Raw genomic sequence first — 21,542 nt, 5'->3', positions numbered from 1 at the left:
TCTCACGGTTTGTGGGTTTGAGCCCCATGTCAGGCTCTGTCCTGACAACTCAGAGCCTGCAGCCTGCTTCGGATTCTGTGTCTCCCTCTCTCTCTGCCCCTCCCCCACTCATGTTCTGTCTCTGTCTCTCTCAAATATAAGTAAACATTAAAAAAAAAAACCACTCCTCATTGTATACATTGTCCTTAATTACATCTACTCAAGCATTTGTGTACCATTTACTCCAGAATTTGTATAACTGGACCAGATCTTACTCTGGAGCCTGTATACCCAGTGTACTTGCCCTACTTAAATTTCTCACTTGTCTTCTGTCTTTATTCCCTATCTCAATGAATACTATTACTGTGCATATGGTTGCCCAAGTCAAAAACTTAGAAATCACTCTTGACTCTTCCCTCTTTTCCCTGCCACCTGAGTGACCTTTTAAGAAACTAATCACATATAAGATGCTTAAACCTTTTGAGTGGCTCCCATAGGCTTTTGTATAAAACTCAAGTGAAAGGCTCTCCATGGCATGGCTTCTCCTGCCTCTAATACCTCTTTCTTCATCCTTTGTGTCCTCTCACATTGCATTTGTTTAAAATCTTGTCTCAGCTGTCCTATGGGGAGTTAAAAGTAGGCTTGGTCTTGGAGGCATCAGGCCAAAGTGTCAACAAGGGAACAACACCCCTTCTGAGACTGCGATGGTGGCAGCATCCCTAATTAGCCAGAGATCCCCTTTGGGTAAGGTGACTTTGCCAGGGAGATTTGGGACTATGAGGCCTAAGCCTTTATGACTCTTCTCACCCCACTGCTGAACCTAGAGATGTAGGTTTAATTTTTATTAAGGAAAATATATTTTTTGTAAGCTTACTAGGCTCTCTGCTTATTAATCCTCCTAATGGCTTCTCAAGTGACCTTTCTAAAGTGCAATAATCATGTCTCTCTGTTCTTTAAGGCCCTGTTAATTTTGAACATTTCATATGTTTTTACATTTAACATTTTAACAAATAAATTATAACATTTTAGGTATTTTTGTTACTTTTAAACGTGGTGTGGGTGTGAGATTTGGCTTTTGCCAGTTTAATTGTATTTCTCATATTTCTGTGTTCAGCTTTCAAAGAATTATTTCCTCTAGGAAATTTTTTTTTTTATATAAACTCTACCCCCAACATGCAGCTTGAACTCACAACCCCATGATCAAGAGTTGCATGCTCTACCAACTGAGCCAGCCAGGCACCTCTCTCTAGGAATTTATGACTAAGGTGTTCATTTGCTGGGCATATGAAATATTGGTTCATCTATATAGCTATCTATAAAAAGTATAAACATTATTTTGGCTTCATATAATTATTTAAAAATTATAAAAGACATTTAAAAACGTTATTGTTAGACATTTAGTTACTTCACCAATTCTTGAGATGTTTCATTCTAAAACCATTTCCATACTCAGTGGAGGTTATATCCCTGAAACTTTTAAAATGCTTATACATACATCTACCACCAGCCTAGAATGAAGCCATTCCTTCTGTTTTCCAGGGACACCAGAAATAGTACCATTAAAGTTTTCAACATATTTTTATGTTAGCAGAAATGAGTAAGATATTTAGGTCATATTCTTTGCTATTCTTTATAAAGAAACAGTGATAAAAATCTTCCTCAAGGAAAAAAATAGACCAATTAAATCTTGACGTTATTTAGAAACCACGTGGATTCTCTATAACATATGCCTTGGGGAAATTACAGTCTATTTTTATTGAGCTCTTAAGCTATTCACTTTTATTATAGGTGATGCAAAAACTTTCTGGATGGAGCTGGAAGATGATGGAAAAGTGGACTCCATCTTTGAACAAGTGCAAAATGTGTTACAATCACTGAAACAAAAGATTAAAGATGGGTCTGCCACAAATAAAGGTATGAAGCACAAAAAACTTTTAATACATTTAATGTTAAATGTTACCCACTGGCAGTATAATACAGTGCTGTTTCCACTATGTTTCTTTTGTTATCTAAGAGCCTATCAGTTCTGTTTGCTTTGTGTGTGTTTGTACTCTGCTTCAACAAAAACATGCTTTTGCCATATGCCATAGACATTTTGTAAAAGTGGGTGAAAATGATTACTTTGAATGTTAGCTACTGAGTTTATCTCTTTTTCTGTCAGGCTCCCTTGTTTTCCCCAGATTTTATCTTTGCTTTCTCTTTATATCTCTTTTTAAGGGGTGATGGGTATTGCAAAAGTAATATCTGCTCATTGTACAACGTTTAGTACCAATAGAAAAATATAACAAAAATTATCCACCACCCCATTACTCAGAGACACCTAATGTTTTTTAAGAATGCGAAAGTACATGTAACGATATTTTGCCTGCTTTAATCAGAACTTGCCTTCTATTTCAGCAGTCAGTTCTGTCAGCCAAGTTTGTATTTTTTCTGTTTCTTTGTTTTCAACCCTGGTTGGTTGTAGAACAGAAGACTTTTAGGTAGAAATTTACTTCTTTCCTTCAGGACATAAGATATTCAAGCAAATTTTCATTTGGACTCTTCTTAATACTTTGTGGATGTTTTTATGACATTAATCTTTTGTTTGCTTGTCCAAACAGTAGCACTGTTTTTCATTTTAATGTTCCTTCTCATTCCTTCATGAGTCAGATATATCTAGTTTTGAATCCAGTTCTAACAACTCCTAGCTGAATGACCTGGAATAAATAGTTTAACTCCTAAGCTTCAATTTCTGTTTCTAATGCAGGTAATCATAAGAATCTCTCAGAGGAGTTAATGAAGATTAAGATAAAGTACATAAATTATTTAGCACAGTAGCTGGCACAGTGAAAATGATGCTGCTGCTGCTGGTTTTCATGCATTTTTCCTTTCCTTAACAGAATACATCCAAGCAATGATTCTAGTGAATGAAGCAACCATAAGTAACAATTCAACATTGATAAAGGGTATGTGCATTAATAATCCCAATTTTGAGTATTCTGTTATTTTCTTGACTTGATGCAGGCTTAATTGAGTTCAGATTATGTGAGATTACCTAAAGATAATTTAATATAAAATGTAAGACCTATACTGGTAAATTATATAAATCAGTGTCCCTATTAAATAAAAAGTCCTACCCATCCAGCGATAGGAAATGCACACTCTTCTAAGCCTCTTAGGAAATGAACAAATGTATCTCTTCTTCAAAAAATTCTAAGACCCCAGACTACTGTAAACCCACCTTGTGTGAAAAACAATACTAGAAAGGTATATTCTGGCATAGATAAGTTAGTGTAAAATTTTTTTATTTCTAGATTATTAGACCATTAGTCTTGCAGACTCTAAACAAATTAGGTTTCGGAGGAATTGATCAAAGATACTGTACCAGAACTAGGAATATAAAATTAAAAAGTTGTTTTATCAGAATCACTCTCCTATAAGTCTTAGTCTATCTCAAATTTCCTAAAATATTGAGAAGGTACTTTACTGGATTTTAATGCTGCTAAATATTATTAACAAATTATAATTTAACTTACATAATTTGGGGTCTTAAGGTTTTAAATCTCTGAAAATATAGCCTAGCATCATGAGTCTATTTTAAAGAAACCTTTTTCTTATTCAAAAGTATTCTCAATTTCAGTAGCTAATGTATAGTTTTAGAAGAGTAGTTTTTTTTTTTATGTTTATTTATTTTTGAGACAGAGAGAGACAGAGCATGAACGGGGGAGGGTCAGAGAGAGAGGGAGACACAGAATCTGAAGCAGGCTCCAGGCTCTGAGCTGTCAGCACAGAGCCCGACGTGGGGCTTGAACCCATGAACCGCAAGATAATGACCTGAGCTGAAGTCGGACGCTTAACCGACTGAGCCACCCAGGCGCCCCAAGAGTAGTTTCTTTAAGAAAACAACCTTACTCAGTATCTTTCAGTAGCACTTGGAATCAACATACTTGAGAGATCACACTAGTTTTGCAAAAAGAGGCTTTTAAATGCAGGAGGTGGTAAGAGGAACTAATTCTAAAACAATTTATTTCTCACTAACAAAGTAAATTGGGTTTTGGTTTTTTTGTGATAATTTTATCAATAGAAATATTGAATATTACAATTTTGTATTTTTATATAGTTCCTCTGAAATGTAATGAATTTATCAAAAGTATATATTTGCCAGTGGTATAGAGCAATATTTGTAAGTAAGGAATTGGGGAGTTATGTAATTGACATTGTTGGCAAAACAAAGATTAAAAACTTTCTAGTAATAAAGTTTCATGTTAGTATTTACTTTTTAAAAAACATTGAAACTGGGAAAGACAAAAGGACTTCATGTTAAGGTCAAAACAAGGTATCCCATATCCAACTTGAGTCCCAAACCACAGATTACCTTTATTTTCTTTGTTTGTGTCTAACTGTAAATATGTGCTATGTCCCCAAACAAAGGATTGGATACTGTTTTCTTGAGAGGAGTTATTATTTCCCCTTTCCTACCATATCTGATGATTAATTTTAAAATCTCCACGTTTGGGGGCTCCTGGGTGGCTTAGTCGGTTAAGCATCTGATTTTGGCTCAGGTCATGATCTCATGGTACTTGAGTTCAAGCCCCGCATCAGGTTTTCTGCTGTTAACACAGAGCCCGCTTCAGATTCTCTGTCCCCATCTCTCTCTGCCCCTCCTTGCTGGTTTGTTCTCTCTCTCTCTCAAAATAAATAAAATCTCCATGTTTCAGTAAGTTTTATTTTTAATTATGTTTATATACATTTATTCTATTCATATTTGTTAGTATGGATTTTTATGATTTATGCAAAGAAATTGGGAAAAATCAGAAATGCTTAAATTGTAAAACTTAATTTTAATCAGGTATTATAGCTCTTTTCAACTATCAGATTTTAAACCTTTCTTTATCTTGATAATTAAAGAGGGATAATTGTTTTCCAGATAGCCAAGTAGTGGCCTCATGTTATAACTTAAACTATTCTTTTATTTACTTAAAGTTTTTTCCTTTTTTTAATGTTTGTTTATTTTGAGAGAGAGCGTGAGCAAGGAAGAGGCAGAGAGAGAGTGAGAGAGGGAGAATCCCAAGGAGGCTCCCTGCTGCCAGCACAAAGCCCTATGAGGGACTTGAGCCCATGAACTGTGAATTCATGACCTGAGCTGAAACCAAGAGTTGGACACTTTACCAACTGAGTCACCCAGGTGCCCCAAACTTTTTCTTCTTAATAAGATTGATCTGCAGTAAAAGACCAATGTAAGTTAATAACCTGAAGCAAGATGAGAATCCCTTTTTTTCTTAAAGGTCCTCAATGCATAGGAAAAAACATGTTTAAAAAATATCTTTAGGGGCGCCTGGGTGGCGCAGTCGGTTAAGCGTCCGACTTCAGCCAGGTCACGATCTCGCGGTCCGTGAGTTCGAGCCCCGCGTCAGGCTCTGGGCTGATGGCTCGGAGCCTGGAGCCTGTTTCCGATTCTGTGTCTCCCTCTCTCTCTGCCCCTCCCCTGTTCATGCTCTGTCTCTCTCTGTCCCAAAAATAAATAAAAAAAAAAAAAAAAAAAAAATATCTTTAAACCAAACATAGAATTTTCTACATAACCATTTTTCAAAATAAGAACAGGGAATCCATAACTTTTTTCACTAAATACACAGCTTACTTCTATTATTGTAGTCATGTTAGAGAGTAAATATAGATGAAGTAGAAAAAACACAAGATAGAGGATGAAATTAAATGCAGGAGCACCTGGGTGGCTCAGTTGGTTAAGCATCCGGCTTAAGCTCAGGTCCTGATCTTGCAGTTCATGGACTCAAGCCCTGTGTTGGGCTCTGTGCTGACAGCTCTGAGCCTGTAACCTGCATCGGATTCTGTCTGTCTGTCTGTCTCTCTCTCTCTCTCTCTCTCTCTGCCCCTCCCCCACTCACACTCTGTCTCAAAAATGAGTCAATGTTAAAAAAAATTTTTTTTAAATAAAAAGAAATTAAGTGAAGAAAGATATAGGAAAGACTAAGTAATATGAAAAGACAAGTGGAAGTACAAAAAGAGGTACCCAAATACCCCACCCTCCAAAAATATAGATAGCAGTGGGAACAATGAGAAAGCAAAAGATAACATAAATTTTCCATTTTGTGACCTTTTATAGTACGAGCTATGTTATTTTTCTATAAAATACAGGCAGAAATAAGGATACTCGATGTTTACCTTAAAGGTTGATTAAAATTCAAATAAAGTTCAGGGCAAACTAGATTTTCTCCAGTAGAAGTATCTTCTACCCTAAGTCTTTTACTTGATCATATCTTATTTTGTCAATATTTTTGAAAATATTCACACCTGATTTTTTAATTTAATCTTGATATTTTCATATGTTTGCAGATTTAAGGGCGCCATGTATCTCTAATCAATAAAGATATTATTTAGATATTAGAGTAGATGATTCTTAACTTGATATACTTAATACTCATGTTTGTATTTTTTTCATGTAGATCATACATCGGTGATCCAGAATGAACAGGAAAACAAATCAGGTTCATTGCCTTCTACATCATATGAAGACTCCTTTCCAGAAGACTGTACATTTCTGTATGTATATAGGTTAAATTTTTTTTATGTTGTCAATGCTTTCATTTCCAGAAAGAGAATTATTCTTTCTAATCATTTGACATAAGAATAGATAAAATATATAAAAAAAATTTTTCCCATCAACTTGAAAAGTCATAAATTTTAGTATTTTATGTAGGATAAAGGTTCATGAGTCTCTTAACAAGGTATTTACTTGTTAATATCCCTAGGTAATCAAGTCTTTGAATAAAATTTAGCTTAAGATGTCTTTGTATATAGGGGCACGTGGGGGCTCAGTTGGTTGAGCATCTGACTCGAATCATCTCAGTTCATGTCTTGATCTCAGGATCAAGAGTTCAAGCCCCGTGTTGGACCTGAAGCCTACTTTAAAAAAAAAAAAAAAGATGTCTTTGTGTATGTTATTAATATACTAAAAGCTACCAAGTTGGCAATTTTTTTAACTAAAAAATTATTTTTCCTGGAGTATTTTTTTTTTTTAAGGATTTTATTTTTAAGTAATCTCTACTCCCAATGTGGGGCTTAAACTCAGCCCTGAGATCAAAAGTCACATGCACTACTGCCTGAACCAGCAGTCCTAGATTATTTCTTTTAAAGTGGAGGGTAACAGTATTTTTTTTTAAGTTTATTTATTTTGAGAAAGAGAGGGATACATGAACCATGAAATCATGACCTGAGTTGAAATCAAGAGTCAGATGCTCAACCACCTGAGCCACCCAGGTGCTCCAAACAGTATTTCTTTCAGTACCAATTCAGCTTTTCAAATACTTAAATGGCTCTAAATTACTTAGGAGAATAGGCTAAATTTTTCTGTTTCTTTCTCCTTTTACCATTTCAGTAAAGATTCCTTAGCATAAAGTAGAATCGTATGAAAGGAAATCTACATTGTGACACATAATCTTTATTTTTAGGAGGTAACACCTATACTAAAACCTTTAAGAAGTAGTTTAAAGGAAGTTCCTGAAAGTATTTTGTGCTACACCAGGGAACAATTTCAAAAACAAAAGTGTCTTTATAAAGAAAGTTCTTAAGTTAATTGCCTTATTTTGTTTGTCTTTTCAGCTACATATTAAATTGACAAAAAAAAAAAAAAATTGTCAGTGTAGAATTTTTTTTTTTTTTTATGCTTATTTATTTTGAGAGGGAAAGACAGAGCATGAGCAGGGGAGGAGCAGAGAGGGAGGGAGTGAGGTAGAGAGAATTCCAAACAGGCTGCCCTGCCAGCACAGAACCTGGTGCAGAGTTCACTCTCACAAACCATGAGATTGTGACTTGAGTCAAAATCAGAAGTTGGACACTTAACCAGCTGAGCCACCCAGGCTCCCCTAGAATTCTTTTTGTTGTTTTTTTAGGGTTTATGAGTGTTACAGATTGACTATTTTGCATATGATTTGCATTTGCAAATACTAGAGATGTCATTACAGTTTGATACTTATTTATTTATTTTTTAAATTTTTTAATGTTTATTTATTTTTGACAGAGACAGAGATAGAATGTGAGTGGGTTAGGGGCAGAGAGAGAGCGAGACACAGAATCCAAAGCAGGCTCCAGGCTCCGAGCTGTCAGCACAGAGCCTGATGCGGGGCTCGAACTCATGAGCTGTGAGATCATGACCCGAGCTAAAGTCGGATGCTCAACTGACTGAGCCACCCAGGCGCCCCGTTTGATACTTATTTTAAAATACTCTCAGAGGGGGTGCCTGGGTGGCTTGGTGGGTTAAGCATCCGACTTCAGCTCAGGTCACGATCTCGCGGTCTGTGAGTTCGAGCCCCGCGTTGGGCTCTGGCTGATGGCTCAGAGCCTGCAGCCTGCTTCCGATTCTGTGTCCCTCTCTCTCTGCCCTTCCCCCGTTCATGCTCTGTCTCTCTCTGTCTCAAAAATAAATAAACGTTAAAAAAAATTAAAAAAAAAAAAATACTCTCAGAGAAAGCCAGAAATTCTGGTCTTCTGATCTACAAAATTTCATTACCTTGTAAAAAACAAGTTCAATCACTTTAAATCACTAAAATACAAGATTCTTTTTCATATAAATTACCACCAAAACTCTCTCATTTTCTATTTATTTCATTAAAATTTTTATTTCAAACATAAATGCAAGAGTTGGTTTATTCTTTTATTTATTTATTTATTTATTTATTTATTTATTTATTTATTTATTTATTTTGTTTAAGTTTATTTATTTAGAGAGAGCAAGAGCAAGTGCAAGTGGGGGCAGGGACAGGGAGAGAGAGAGAGAGAGAGAGAGAGAGAGAGAGAGGGAGAATCCTAAGCAGGCTCCTCTAGGTCAGTGCAAAGCCCATTGAGAGGCTCTAATTCACGAAACTGAGATCATGACCTGAGCCAAAATCAAGAGTCAACCTATAGGAAAAAAAAAAACCACATTGGTAGAAGAATTAACAATTGCATCAAGAGACCGAATAAGCATAGAAAAAAAATAACATTTTTATTTGTAAGAATGTGGGGTATTGTTAAGTCAGTAAGTCAGAAGTCATCCAGTAAAAGAAAGACTTGTTATACAGTAAATGACTCTGAACAATTGGATATTATTTAGAAAATTTAAGTTAGATCTTCATGGCACATCAGAATAAATTCCAGATGAAACTGGACTCCCAATTCATGGAAAAATTAATTAATTAAAAATGAGAATCCTAAAAAATAATCATAGTAATAATAAAGATTAGATGTCTTCCCATGACATTATGTATCACCAATTTACTCATTACATTATTTACACTTTATTATATATACTTAGTTCTTTGTCTAAAATGTAAACTCCTTGAGATCGCAGAGCTTTTCATCATTACTTCTGTAGCACCTGGTGCATAGCAGGCACTCAAAAAATCTGATGGAAGAATGAATAAGTGAATGAACAAACAAACCCCTGATAGGAAATTGGAGAAAGCATATGAACAGACAGTTAACCATAAGGGAAAAAACAGTAAACATGAAATTATGTTCAATCTCTCTATTCCTAGAGAAAAACATTAAGGAGGTAATAAAGTACTGTTTTTCATTTATCAAATCAGTTAAAATTTTTAGAATAATCAATTGATCAACACTCATACTGTATAAATTGATCCGGCCTTTTTGAGAATCGGTTTGGTTAGCCTGTATTGGTTAAAATGTGTGTACCTCCTAGTGCCATGATTGTGGTCTCTAAATGTTATTGCTCATTAAGTGGAACCATAGTCCTTTGGAGAAATGACTAACTCCAGACCTGGGGCATCTTGTGACAGAAAGCAAGAAGGCTATCAAAGACTACCAAGTGTGTTAGAAAGATAGGAGCAAACTTGAAAGAGCTCCCACTGACCAAAAAATGGCACAATTTGGATATCAAAAGGAATAATCACTGTGATTGATTTAAACACATTAAATACTTAAAAACCCGTTTTAAATTTTAAAAATAACATTTTAAAAGTCACTGGGGGTGCCTGGGTGGCTCAGTTGGTTAAATGTTCGACTTCCGGCTCAGGTCATGGTCTTACAGTTCATGAGTTCAAGCCCCACGTTGGGCTCTGTGCTGGCAGCTTGAAGCCTGGCGCTTGCTTCGGATTCTGTCTCCCTCTCTCTCTGCCCTTCACCTGCTCACGCTCTCTCTTTCTCTCTCTCTCTCTCAAAAATAAATAAACATTAAACAAAATTTAAAAATCAGTCACTTTGGTAGTTGCTAGGATACAACTCACCATTCTGAGCACTAGTAATTGAAGAGAAAGAATCAAGCATTTATCCTGCCTTTCCTATATTAACTGTATTTCAGATAACCCAAGAGTTGATGAGGAAAATTTCTTCCTTATCAAAGAATTCCAGCCAAAAAATGCAGTAGAAATGGTAGAATTAGAAGATTGTTATTTTTACAACTTCCCCCCCCCTTTCCCAAAGAAACAGTGACCTTAGGCCAGTGCTGTTAAACTAATTGTGGTAAGAACAGGTGTTTTGTTTTGTTTTGTTTTGTTTTAAACTTCAAATTTATTGAGGATGAATACTCATAAAATACAATGAAATGTTGCAGCGGTGTTAAATTGCTGTAAAAGTTCCTAAACTTTTACAACTTTATATTTTTGTACTTATGAATTGGTAGCCAACCACTGTAGGATGGCACCACCATACCTTGAGTAGCATTGACCTAGATAATGTTAATGAGTGAATAACTAAACTATTAAGTGAAAGATTTATAGCACTGTCCTCCCTGCCCCCCACCACCTAAATTGAACTTGAATCTAATCAAGCTTCTAAAACTGACTACTGATTTACCAAATAGAGGGATAGAGGGATGAGTTAAATGACACCACCACAAGGGAAGCATCAACCAAATTCTAGAATGTGGGAAATGCTACAGGACAAATGACACAGTTACTCAACTGCAACAAATAAATGTCATAAAATGAAGAGAGAGGGGCACTGCTATAAGATTAGAGACAAAAAGACATCTGAATCAAATCCAACGTGTGGGACTTGTTTGAATTCTGATTCAGATTTTAAGATAATCACTGATATGTGAAGATGGGTCACTGAGATTGTAGGTTCTTTTAAAAACCTTACTTTAAAAAAATTTTTTTTTTGTTTTTAATGTTTATTTTTGAGAGAGAGAGAGTGTGAGCGGGCAAGAGGTAGAGAGAGAGGGAGACACAGAATCTGAAGCGGACTCCAGGCCCTGAGCTGTCAGCACACAGCCCAATGCGGGGCTTGAACCCACGAACTGTAAGATCATGACCTGAGCTGAAGTCGGATGTTTAACCGACTGAACCACCCAGATGCCCCTAAAAACCTTATTTATTAGACATACATACTGAATTATTTCAGGTAAAAGATGTAATGTCTAGGATTTGCTTTAGAATACCCCATGTTTTGTGGGTGTGGGGCAAGAGGGGGGAAAATAGAAGTAAAATAGGCAACATGTTGATAACTACTGAAGTTTGGTAACAAGTGTCAAAGATAAACAAAACCAGACATTGAAGTGATGAAAACATTTTATGCAGTAACTACTGATATTAAGGAAAAAAGCTGAGCTCTATTCCAGTTTATGCTGGGGTGACTAGTGTTTTAAAGGCAAATGAGGGAGTAGAGATAGAAGAAGAGAGGAACCCAAGTGAAAAATTACAAAGAGTCAGTGTGAATGTTTATGAGGCCAGCTATGTGTCCTAGCTGGGATCATCAATGTTAGGATCTCTCCTCCCACAGAGACTGGAAGACAGAGGCCTTACCCTTCCTGATGATTAACTTTCAAAGGAAGGCCCTTCAGGACCTTGAGAAAGGCACTCTTTTTTTTTTTTTTTTTTATGTTTATTTATTTTTGAGACAGAGAGAGACAGAACATGAATGGGGGAGGGGCAGAGAGAGAGGGAGACACAGAATCGGAAGCAGGCTCCAGGCTCTGAGCCATCAGCCCAGAGCCTGACGCGGGGCTCAAACTCACCAACGGTGAGATCGCGACCTGAGCTGAAGTCGGACGCTCAACCGATTGGGCCACCCAGGCGCCCCAAGGCACATTTGAGTTGTAGGAGATAAATACACATCTTAGAGGAATGGAAGAAAGATTCACAATTGTAAGCCCCTTTTTAGTAACTGTTCTAAGGAAGGAAGGTCAGGAGCTTATCTTCAGGTTTTGGCTACAAGAAACCATGAACTGTCTTGACAGCCTTGAGCTTTCTTAGGCAGGCACGTTACTGGGGGGGATTTGGGTCATCCCAGAGACTTGGTCTTATGCTGCTAGAAGCCTTGCGGAGTTTTGTTGTGGTAGTGCACAGGTTTAGATGGAGGCATCATGTGCTAAGAGTTCTACAGTTCTTACAAGTATATGGGGATCCAATATATCAGGTTTGTGTTGTTGTTTTTTTTTTTTTAATTTTTAATGTTTATTTTTGAGAGAGAGAGAGAGAGAGAGACACAGAGTACAAGTGGGGGAGGGGCAGAGAGAGAGAGGGAGACACAGATTCTGAAGCAGGCTCCAGGCTCTGAGCTGTCAGCGCAGAGCCTGACTCAAGGCTCAAATTCATGGACTGCGAGATCAAGACCTGAGCCAAAGTCAGAAGCTTAACTGACTGTGCCACCCAGGTTCCCCCAATGTATCAGGTTTTTTAATGAGAAAATACACAGTTATCTAAGTTTGCAAGTTTTATTAATAAGAGGTTATTTTAAAATGTGTATTCTAGTTACCTAATAACTCTTCTTAAAGGAATGTACCCTAAGGTAATAATCAGGAATTGGTTAAGGATTTATGTATGAGGATGTTGATCAAAGTAGTAACATACAGGAAAATTGGAAACAAATGTTTTCTACATTAAAAGGTTTGTATTAAATACATTCTAGCACATCCTTTCATCTATTAGATTGTCAGAAATCCCAAAGCATCAAGAGCCATTGTCTGATAAGGCTCTGCAAAAGCAGGTACTCTCATAAATTGCTCAAAGGGCTGACCCCATGGAGAACAATTAGGCAATCTTTACAAATTACTAATTCATTTACCCTGTGACCTAGTACTGCCCCTTCTGGAAATGTATTCTGAAGTGGTAATCTTTACATGTATGAAATTGTTATGCACAAGGTTATTCACCGCATAATGATTTGTAATAGCAAAAGATTGGAAACAACAGAAGACTAGTTAAATAAATTGTGGAATTTATGCAAAGGATTGCTATATAACTAGAAAGGGGATGGGGAACTTCATATCTCTGCTTTCAGTAAGTAGCCATTAGTTACATGTGCCTATTTACATTTGAATCATTTGAATTAAAATTAAATTTGAATTGATCAAAATTAAAAAAAATTTTTTTGGTCATGCTAGCCACATTTAAAAGTGCTGAATAATTCGCCACATGTGGCTAGTGGGGCTCCCAAATTGAACAGCACAGATATGAAACATTTCCATCAATGCAGAAAGTTTTATTGGATAGTGCTGCTTTATATGGTAATTGTAAAAATATCTCTAAAATACCTATATAACTTTTATAATAAATAACAGATACCTAAAGATAGAAAATACTATGTAAAGCAAAACTTAGTTTCTTCAGGTATCTGAAGAAATATTAAAACCCAAGTTCCATATACATGGAGTCTTTTCACAGATTTGTTTTCTTAAATTCAGTAACCTCTCCATTTTCTCATGTCAGTTGATTATTTTAAAATATGTCAGTATGATGCTAGGTGTAATACATATTACAGAAAAAAACTGGTACAATTGTTGAAGGATTCCTGATGAATTCGTAATTTTTTTAGCTAGCCTTTACCGGTTTTCTTACAAGCGAACCCAAGCATGCCTGAAGAAGTAACATTCCTCAAAGTGCATGCTCTAAATAAACTCTAAATTTGATAGGTACTGTAGCACGGAGTTACACCTGTAATCAAACTTTCTGGAATATTCTGAAATTAGGTTATTGTATAATAGGAAAGATACTTGGTGTTTGTTCTGATCCTGTGTAGACTCTAAAACCTTTGGAGTCGGCTGAAGAATGAATGTCTTTGGCATGCTAATGAAATGACTCTTAATGAGGGGCTCCTGAGTAGCCTCAGGGTGGGGGCTAGTCAACCAAAGACTAAACATTATGATTAGAAGCTGGAAACCTTCAGTCCTACCTCCCAACCTCCAGGGAGGGGTGAAGGGTTGGAGGTTGAGATAATCTCCATTGGCAAATGATTTGATCAGTCATGCTTACATAATAAAGTCTCCATAAAAACCTCTAAATGGACAGGGTTCGGGAAGCTTTCCTGGTTGGTAAATGCTTTGAGGTGCTGGGAGGGTGGTGCACACAGAGAGGGTAGGAACACTCCGTGCCAGTTCCCACTTACTTTGCCTCATGCACTTCTTACATTTGGCTGTCCCTGAGTTGTATCTTATTATAAACTGGTAATAGTAATTAAAGTGAGTCTTTCTAGCAAATTACCAAACTTGAGGAAAGCATGTGGAAACCCCTGGGTTGGTCAAAAGTTTGAGTGGCCTGGAACTTGTGTTTGGCATCTGAAGTGGGGACAGTCTTGTGGGACTGAGCTCTTTAACACCTGGGAGCTGATGCTGCCTCCAAGTAGATAGATAGTGTCAGAATTGGACCGAATTGTTAGACACCCAGTTGAAGAGGTAGACACCATGTATTTGGTGTCCAAAGGAAAAAAATCCCTAAGGTGTAACTTCTATATGGCTACAGAACATAATAAGTAAAATGTGTATTTCAGAGTCTGGCTTATTGTATTATGTCTAAAAAGAAGATAATAGGAACTAATTGCACCTTAGTGTACAATGTTTTTTAAAAATGGGGAATTGTGCTATATATTTGAGATACTAATGAATAATTAATTTTAAACAGATCTACAAAAAATAAGGAAATTCCTCCTTTGGAAAATAAAGCTGCATACATTACAGAAAAGAAATTATCTTTGAATTTACGTTACCAAAGTCATGACTGCTCTAGAACTTGTCTGATGAAAATGCCACTAACCTTCAAGGGAGAAAACCCTCTGCAGCTACCAATCAAATGCCACTTCCAAAGACGACACGCAAAGACAAACTCTCATTCTTCAGCACTCCACGTGAGTTATAGAACCCCTTGTGGAAGGAGTCTACGAAACGTGGAGGAAGTTTTTCGTTACCTGCTTGAGACAGAGTGTAACTTTTTATTTACAGATAACTTTTCTTTCAATACCTATGTTCAGTTGACTCGGAATTACCCAAAACAAGAAGAAATTGTTTCTGATGTGGATATTAGCAATGGAGTGGAATCGGTACCCATTTCTTTCTGTAATGAAATTGACAATAGAAAGCTTCCACAGTTTAAGTACAGAAGGACTATGTGGCCACGAGCATATTATCTAAACAGCTTTTCCAACATGTTTACTGATTCATGTGACTGTTCTGAGGGCTGCATAGACATGTGAGTAGAGAAACATGGCATTTCCAAATGTCTTCTGAATGTAGGGTACTTGTCAAGAAGTCCTGCTGTGTATCAGTTTGTCTGTCTGTCTAAACTCTGTTTACCAAGAATCTAAAATGGAAAGATACACTCTCACCAGCAATAGAAAAGAAAACTGCTTGCCAAATACAATAGTAAATTAAAAATTCTTTCTCCCAAGGATGAGTATTTCCTGTAATCTAGTACCACAATCATTATAGCAGCAAGTCCAGCTAATGCCATGTAACAGTGCCATACACTGTGACGAGCACTTTACATACACTTTTTTATTTAATCCTCACACACCTTCTGAGGTAGGTAATGTTACTTCTGTGTTACAAATGAGGAAGTTGAGAAGCCAATTTTAAGATCATAGTGCAAACAAATTGAAAAGCCAGGATTGGAACCCATGCTGTTAATCATTATGTTTTATGTCTTATTTTACTTTTACAGATATTTCTTTGCTGCTTTTTTATAAACACTTATTTTTTTATTAAATTTTTTTTTTTTTTTTTTACATTTTACTTATTTTTGAGAGAGAGAGAGAGACAGAGCACAAGTGGGGGAGGGACAGAGAGAGGGAGACAAAGAATCCGAAGCAGGCTCCAGGCTCCCAGCTGTCAGCACAGAGCCCGATGTGGGGCTCAAACCCACAAACCGTGAGATCATGACCCGAGCCAAAGTCATTTGCCCAACCGACTGAGCCACCCAGGCACCCCTTATAAATAGTTATAATTAGTATTCTCATAACATTGGCATTCCATTAAAAAATTAAAACATATTCCAATATATTAGGAATTTGAAAATTTTGTTTTAAAGGAATGTAAGATACATGTGTTTGTAGGTAGGCATATATAGAGTGGAGTTGCATTATACATATTTAATTTAATGCAAATTTAGCTACCTGTACTTGGCAAAAGAAGGAGAGAGAAATAAATAATTTAAATAGTAAAGATAGTAGTTTCACCGTTTTCTCTGTTAGTTGAAGTGTGAGATGAGATACATGAATTTGCTGTTACCTCAGTTTGGCTCAGTTTTTTAGGCCTGTCATAGAGGCCTAAAGAGAAATCTCTTTAGAGAGAGAAATCTCTTACAGTGCCAGGTTTTATTTTGTTTAAAAATAAGTTGTTGTTTTTTTGTCTTAACATTGCCTCTAAGTATAATCTAACTACATGTGGCCAAGCCCCAATCTCTCAGTGCTGGAGACAAAAAAAAAAAACAAAAACTGTTGGACACTGTTACCTAATGGTCAGTTTTTGAGATTTTTTAAAAGAATCTTGGCTATATGCAATTTTTGCTTTAATACCATGGACACTAATCTTTATATAAAATGTGCCACCAGTATACATATTTGCATCTATTGGCCAGAAGTTATAGGAGAAATCACAAAAGCAAAGGCTGAAACCCATTGGGATCTGGAAATGGACACAAGCACTGTGGCCAGGGTTTCTAACTCTTACAGGAATGGGAATTAAACATGTCCCATGCATGGCATTGAGTGGGCACTGAGTTCTCCTGGGAATGGAAACAGGGACCTCTACAGGACTGGGAACAGGCTAATTATCTCACAAAGCCTAGAATGAGATTAACAATAACTGGTTGCAGAGCAATGAAACCCATAGTCATAGCCAGAGCAACAGGGAAAGGAGTCAACATAAAGGAGTACCCAGGAGTAAACCTTATGGAAAGGTATGATTTCTTTTTTTAATTTTTTAATATTTATTTTTGAGAGAGCATACGAGTAGAGGAAGGGAGGAGAGAGAGGGGAGACACAGAATCCAAAGCAGGCTCCAGGCTCTGAGCTGTCAGCACAGAGCCCGATGCAGGGCTTGAACTCACGAGCTGTGAGATCATGACCTGAGCCGAAGTCAGACGCTTAGCCGACTGAGCCATTCAGGTGCCCCAAGGTATGATTTCATACAGAGCATACAGAGATGTTTAGGACCATAAAGACAGTGTGAATCTCAACAAATGAGAGAATTCACACCTGAAGAATCAGAGATAAATGCAGAATCTGATTAAAAGAGACTTTAAAAGGGGTGCCTGGGTGGCTTAGTCGGTTAAGCGGCCGACTTCGGCTCAGGTCATGATCTCACAGTCCGTGAGTTCGAGCCCCGCATTGCGCTCTATGCTGACAGCTCAGAGCCTGGAGCCTGTTTCAGATTCTGTGTCTCCCTCTCTCTGACCCTCCCCTGTTCATGCTCTGTCTCTCCCCGTCTCAAAAATAAATAAAACGTTTAAAAAATTTAAAAAAATAAAAGAGACTTTAAAATAGGTATGTTTAAAATGTTCACAGAGATTAAAATGTTAGTATCCATCAACAGGATAGGAGAAAGGAGATTGGGGGAGAAAAAAATATATATATGTATATATATATGTATATGTATATACAGGAAAAAAAATGGAAATGTGGGAAATAAAACATGGGGTCAATGAAATTAAAAACTAAATAGATTGGGGCACCTGAATGGCTCAGTCAGTTAAGCATCCGACTTCAGCTCAAGGTCATGATCTAGCAGTTCCTGAGTTTAAGCCGCATTTTGGGCTCTGTGCTGACAGCTCAGAGCCTGGAGCCTGCTTCGGATTCTGTGTCTCCCTCTGTCTCTGTCCCTCCCTGCTTGCACTCTGGGTCTCACCCTCTCTCTCAAAAATAAATAAACATTAAAAAAAAAAAAACTACCCTAACTAGACACACTCAATGGTAGAGTTCATATAGCTGGAGAGAGCATTAGTAAATTACAAGGCAAAATGAAAGAGCTCTCCCAGAATACAAACAGATAAAGACATGGGGAAGATAATTTACAGATTAAAAACTATGGAGGATAAAATGAGAAACTCCAGTATATCTGAGAAGAAGAAGAAAGCAACATTTAAAGAGATGGTAGCTGAAAGTTTTCCAGAACTGAAGAAAGGCCAGTCCTCAGAGTGAAAAAAGCCTACAATGTACTACGAAGGGAAAATAAGATAAATGTACACCTAAATACATCATGATGCAACTTAAAAGGTTTCTAAGGTACAAATAAATCTCAAACACTATCAGAAAAAAAGATTGACAGCACACGTCTCATCAGAAGTAAAGGAAGACACAAACAGGCATGTTAGCTTAAAATCCCAAAGGAGAATAACTGTAAAACTAGAATACTGTACAAAGCCAGACCAGTTTTTTTACAAGGGGTTGTTCAAACAATTACATAGCAATTGAAGATATGCATATGTTCTTTCCAGCAATAGTACTTTTAAGTATATCTAGAGTATTGTTTTCCAACCTACAGATTTAGTGGGATGTAAAATCATTAAAGCGGTTGTAAATAGCATTTTTAAATTAAATAAAAATACCCAAGGGACACCTGACTGACTCATTTGGTAGAGCATGACTCTTGATCTTGGAGTTGTTAAGTTTGAGCCCTGCGTTGGGTTTACAGATTACTTAAAATCTTTAAAAAGAAAAAAAAAAAAAAACCAAGTGCATCATACATAGGATAAAGTTTCATGCCACTGTGTCAGTTTATACACATACACAGAGAAGTATGTATGCCTGTAAAGGATCATGAAGAACATGTATTTTACTGTGGGTCATAGTCAAAAATATTTGAGAGATACTATTCTAGAGGTGCTTACACATAAGCAGAAGAATAAGCTGTTCACTGCAGTATTGTTCGTAATATTGAAAGCTAGAAGCAACTTTGTTATATACTAAGCAACTTAATTGCTTGTCTAAATGCTGTCCGAAAATTAGAAGGAATTAACTACATTTGTATATAACACAAATGAATCTCAAAAACACTATTTTGAATGAAAAAGGCAAGTTGTAGGATAATAACTGTAGTGAATTTTTAAAAACAGTATAATATATTGTTTGTAGGTATATATGTACTTAAAAGTATAGAGGATGTAGCACCAAATCTTTTGAAAGTTTAGTTTTTAAATGTAATGTTTTATTTTTAGAGATGATATATACAGTGTATATAGTGTTTTTCTCTACATCCTGACCAACACCTGTTATTTCTGTGGGGTCATAGACATTCTGATAGGTGTGAAGTGATGTATCTCACTGTGGTTTTTGTTTGTTTGTTTTCATTGTGGTTTTGGTTTTCATTTTCCTGATACTTAGTGATGTTGAACATCTTTTCATGCATCTGTTGGTCATCTGTATGTCTTCTTTGGAAAAATGTCTATTCAGGTCCTCTGCCTATTCTTTAATCAGATTATTTGGTTTTTTGGTTTTGAGTTGTGTGAGGTTTTTTGCCTATTTTGGATATTAACCCCTTATTAGGTATGTCATTTACAAATATGTTCTCCCATTGAGTAGGTTCCTATTCATTTTGTTGATGGTTTCCCATGCTGTGCAAAAAAGCTTTTTGTTTTGGTGTAGTCCCAATAGTTTATTTTTGCTTTTGATTCCTTTACCTCAAGAGCCATATCTAGAAAAATGTTTCTACAGCCAATGTCAAAGAAGTGGCTGCCTATGTTTTTCTTCTAGGAGTTGTATTGTTTCAGTTCTCACATTTAGGTCTTTAACCCATTTTTAGTTCATTTTTGTGTATGGTGTAGGGAAGTGGTCCAGTTTCATTCTTTTCCATGTAGCTGTCCAGTTTTCCCAGCACCATTTATTGCAGAGACTGTCTTTCCCCCATAGTATATTCTTGCCTCCTTTGTTGAAGATTAACTGACCATGTGAATGCACATCTGTTTCTGGGCTCTGTGTCTATTCCATTGATCTAAGTGTCTATTTTTTTGCCAGTACCATACTATTTTGATTATTATAACTTTGTAGTATATCTTGGTATCTGAGATTGGGTTACCTCCAGCTTTTTTCTTCTTTCCCAAGATTGCTTTGGATATTTAGAGTCTTTTGTGGTTTCATACAACTTCTAGTATTATTTGTTCTGTCTATGTGAAAGATACTATTGGTATTTTGAAAGGGATTGCATTGAATCTGTAGATTGATTGCTTTGAGTAATGTGGACATTTTAACAATATTAATTCTTCCAGTCCATGGATATGGAATATCTTTCCATTTGTTTTTGTCCTCTTCAGTTTCTTTCATGAGTGTTTTATAGTTTTCAGAATATAGGATTTTTATCTCTTAAGTTTTTTTTTTTTTTTTTAACGTTTATTTATTTTTGAGACAGAGAGAGACAGAGCATGAACGGGGGAGGGTCAGAGAGAGAGGGAGACACAGAATCTGAAACAGGCTCCAGGCTCTGAGCCATCAGCACAGAGCCTGACGTGGGGCTTGAACTCACGAACCGCGAGATCATGACCTGAGCTGAAGTCGGACACTTAACCGACTGAGCCACCCAGGCGCCCCCTCTTAAGCTTATTCCTAGATATTTTATTCCTTTTGGTGCAATTATAAATGGGATTGTTTTTTTCTTAATTTCTCTTTCTACTACTTTGTTAATAGTGTGTAGAAATGCAACAGATTTCTGGGGCTTTTTGTCTTGCATTTTAATTTTAATTTTTTATTAAGATTTTTATTTTAATTCCAATGTACTTAACATACAGTGTTAGTTTGAGGTGTACATTATAACGATTCAACAGTTCTATATATTACTCAGTGCTCATCATGATACGTGTTCTCTTTTTTTTTTTTAATTTTTTTTTTTAACGTTTATTGATTTTTGAGACAGAGAGAGACAGAGCATGAACAGGGGTGGGTCAGAGAGAGGGAGACACAGAATATGAAACAGGCTCCAGGCTCTGAGCTGTCAGCACAGAGCCTGATGCGGGGCTCGAACCCACGAACTGAGCCGAAGTCGGACGCTTAACCGACTGAGCCACCCAGGCACCCCATGATATGTGTGCTCTTAATCCCCATCAGCTATTTAACCTATTCCTCCACCCACCTCCCCTCTGATAACCATCAGTTTGTTCTCTATAGTTAAGAGTTTGTTTCTTGATTTTTCTCTCTCTCTCTCTGCTAAGTTTTATTTATTTATTTTGAGAGATAGAGAGTGCATGCACACGTGAGTGGGGGAAAGGCAGAGAGGGAGAGAGGCAGAAGGAGAATCCCAAGCAGGCTCCATGCTGTCAGCACAGAGCCTGATGCACACCTCAAACCCACTAACGGTGAGATCATGACCTGAGCCAAAACCAAGCATCAGGTGCTTAACTGACTGAGCCACCCAGGCACCCCATCTCTCTCTTTTT

General features: G+C 36.8%; 1 protein-coding gene across 6 annotated transcripts in view; it reads left to right on the top strand.

The window, feature by feature from the left end:
- Window positions 1-21,542, top strand: part of SETDB2 (SET domain bifurcated histone lysine methyltransferase 2) — an 89,325-nt gene that overhangs the window by 12,748 nt on the left and 55,035 nt on the right. For 5 of the 6 annotated variants that reach the window (XM_042913036.1, XM_042912637.1, XM_042912563.1 and 2 more), the window contains 4 exons: window positions 1,768-1,893; window positions 2,859-2,924; window positions 6,420-6,516; window positions 14,808-15,371. In XM_042913036.1, the coding sequence (XP_042768970.1) occupies window positions 1,768-1,893; window positions 2,859-2,924; window positions 6,420-6,516; window positions 14,808-15,371 (853 nt within the window). The remainder of the gene's footprint in view (window positions 1-1,767; window positions 1,894-2,858; window positions 2,925-6,419; window positions 6,517-14,807; window positions 15,372-21,542) is intronic. The other variant, XM_042912798.1, reaches the window with a different exon arrangement.

This window comes from Panthera leo, chromosome A1 (assembly GCF_018350215.1).
Source record: "Panthera leo isolate Ple1 chromosome A1, P.leo_Ple1_pat1.1, whole genome shotgun sequence".
Classification (NCBI taxonomy): domain Eukaryota; kingdom Metazoa; phylum Chordata; class Mammalia; order Carnivora; family Felidae; genus Panthera; species Panthera leo.
This window is presented reverse-complemented; position numbering and strand designations above follow the sequence as displayed.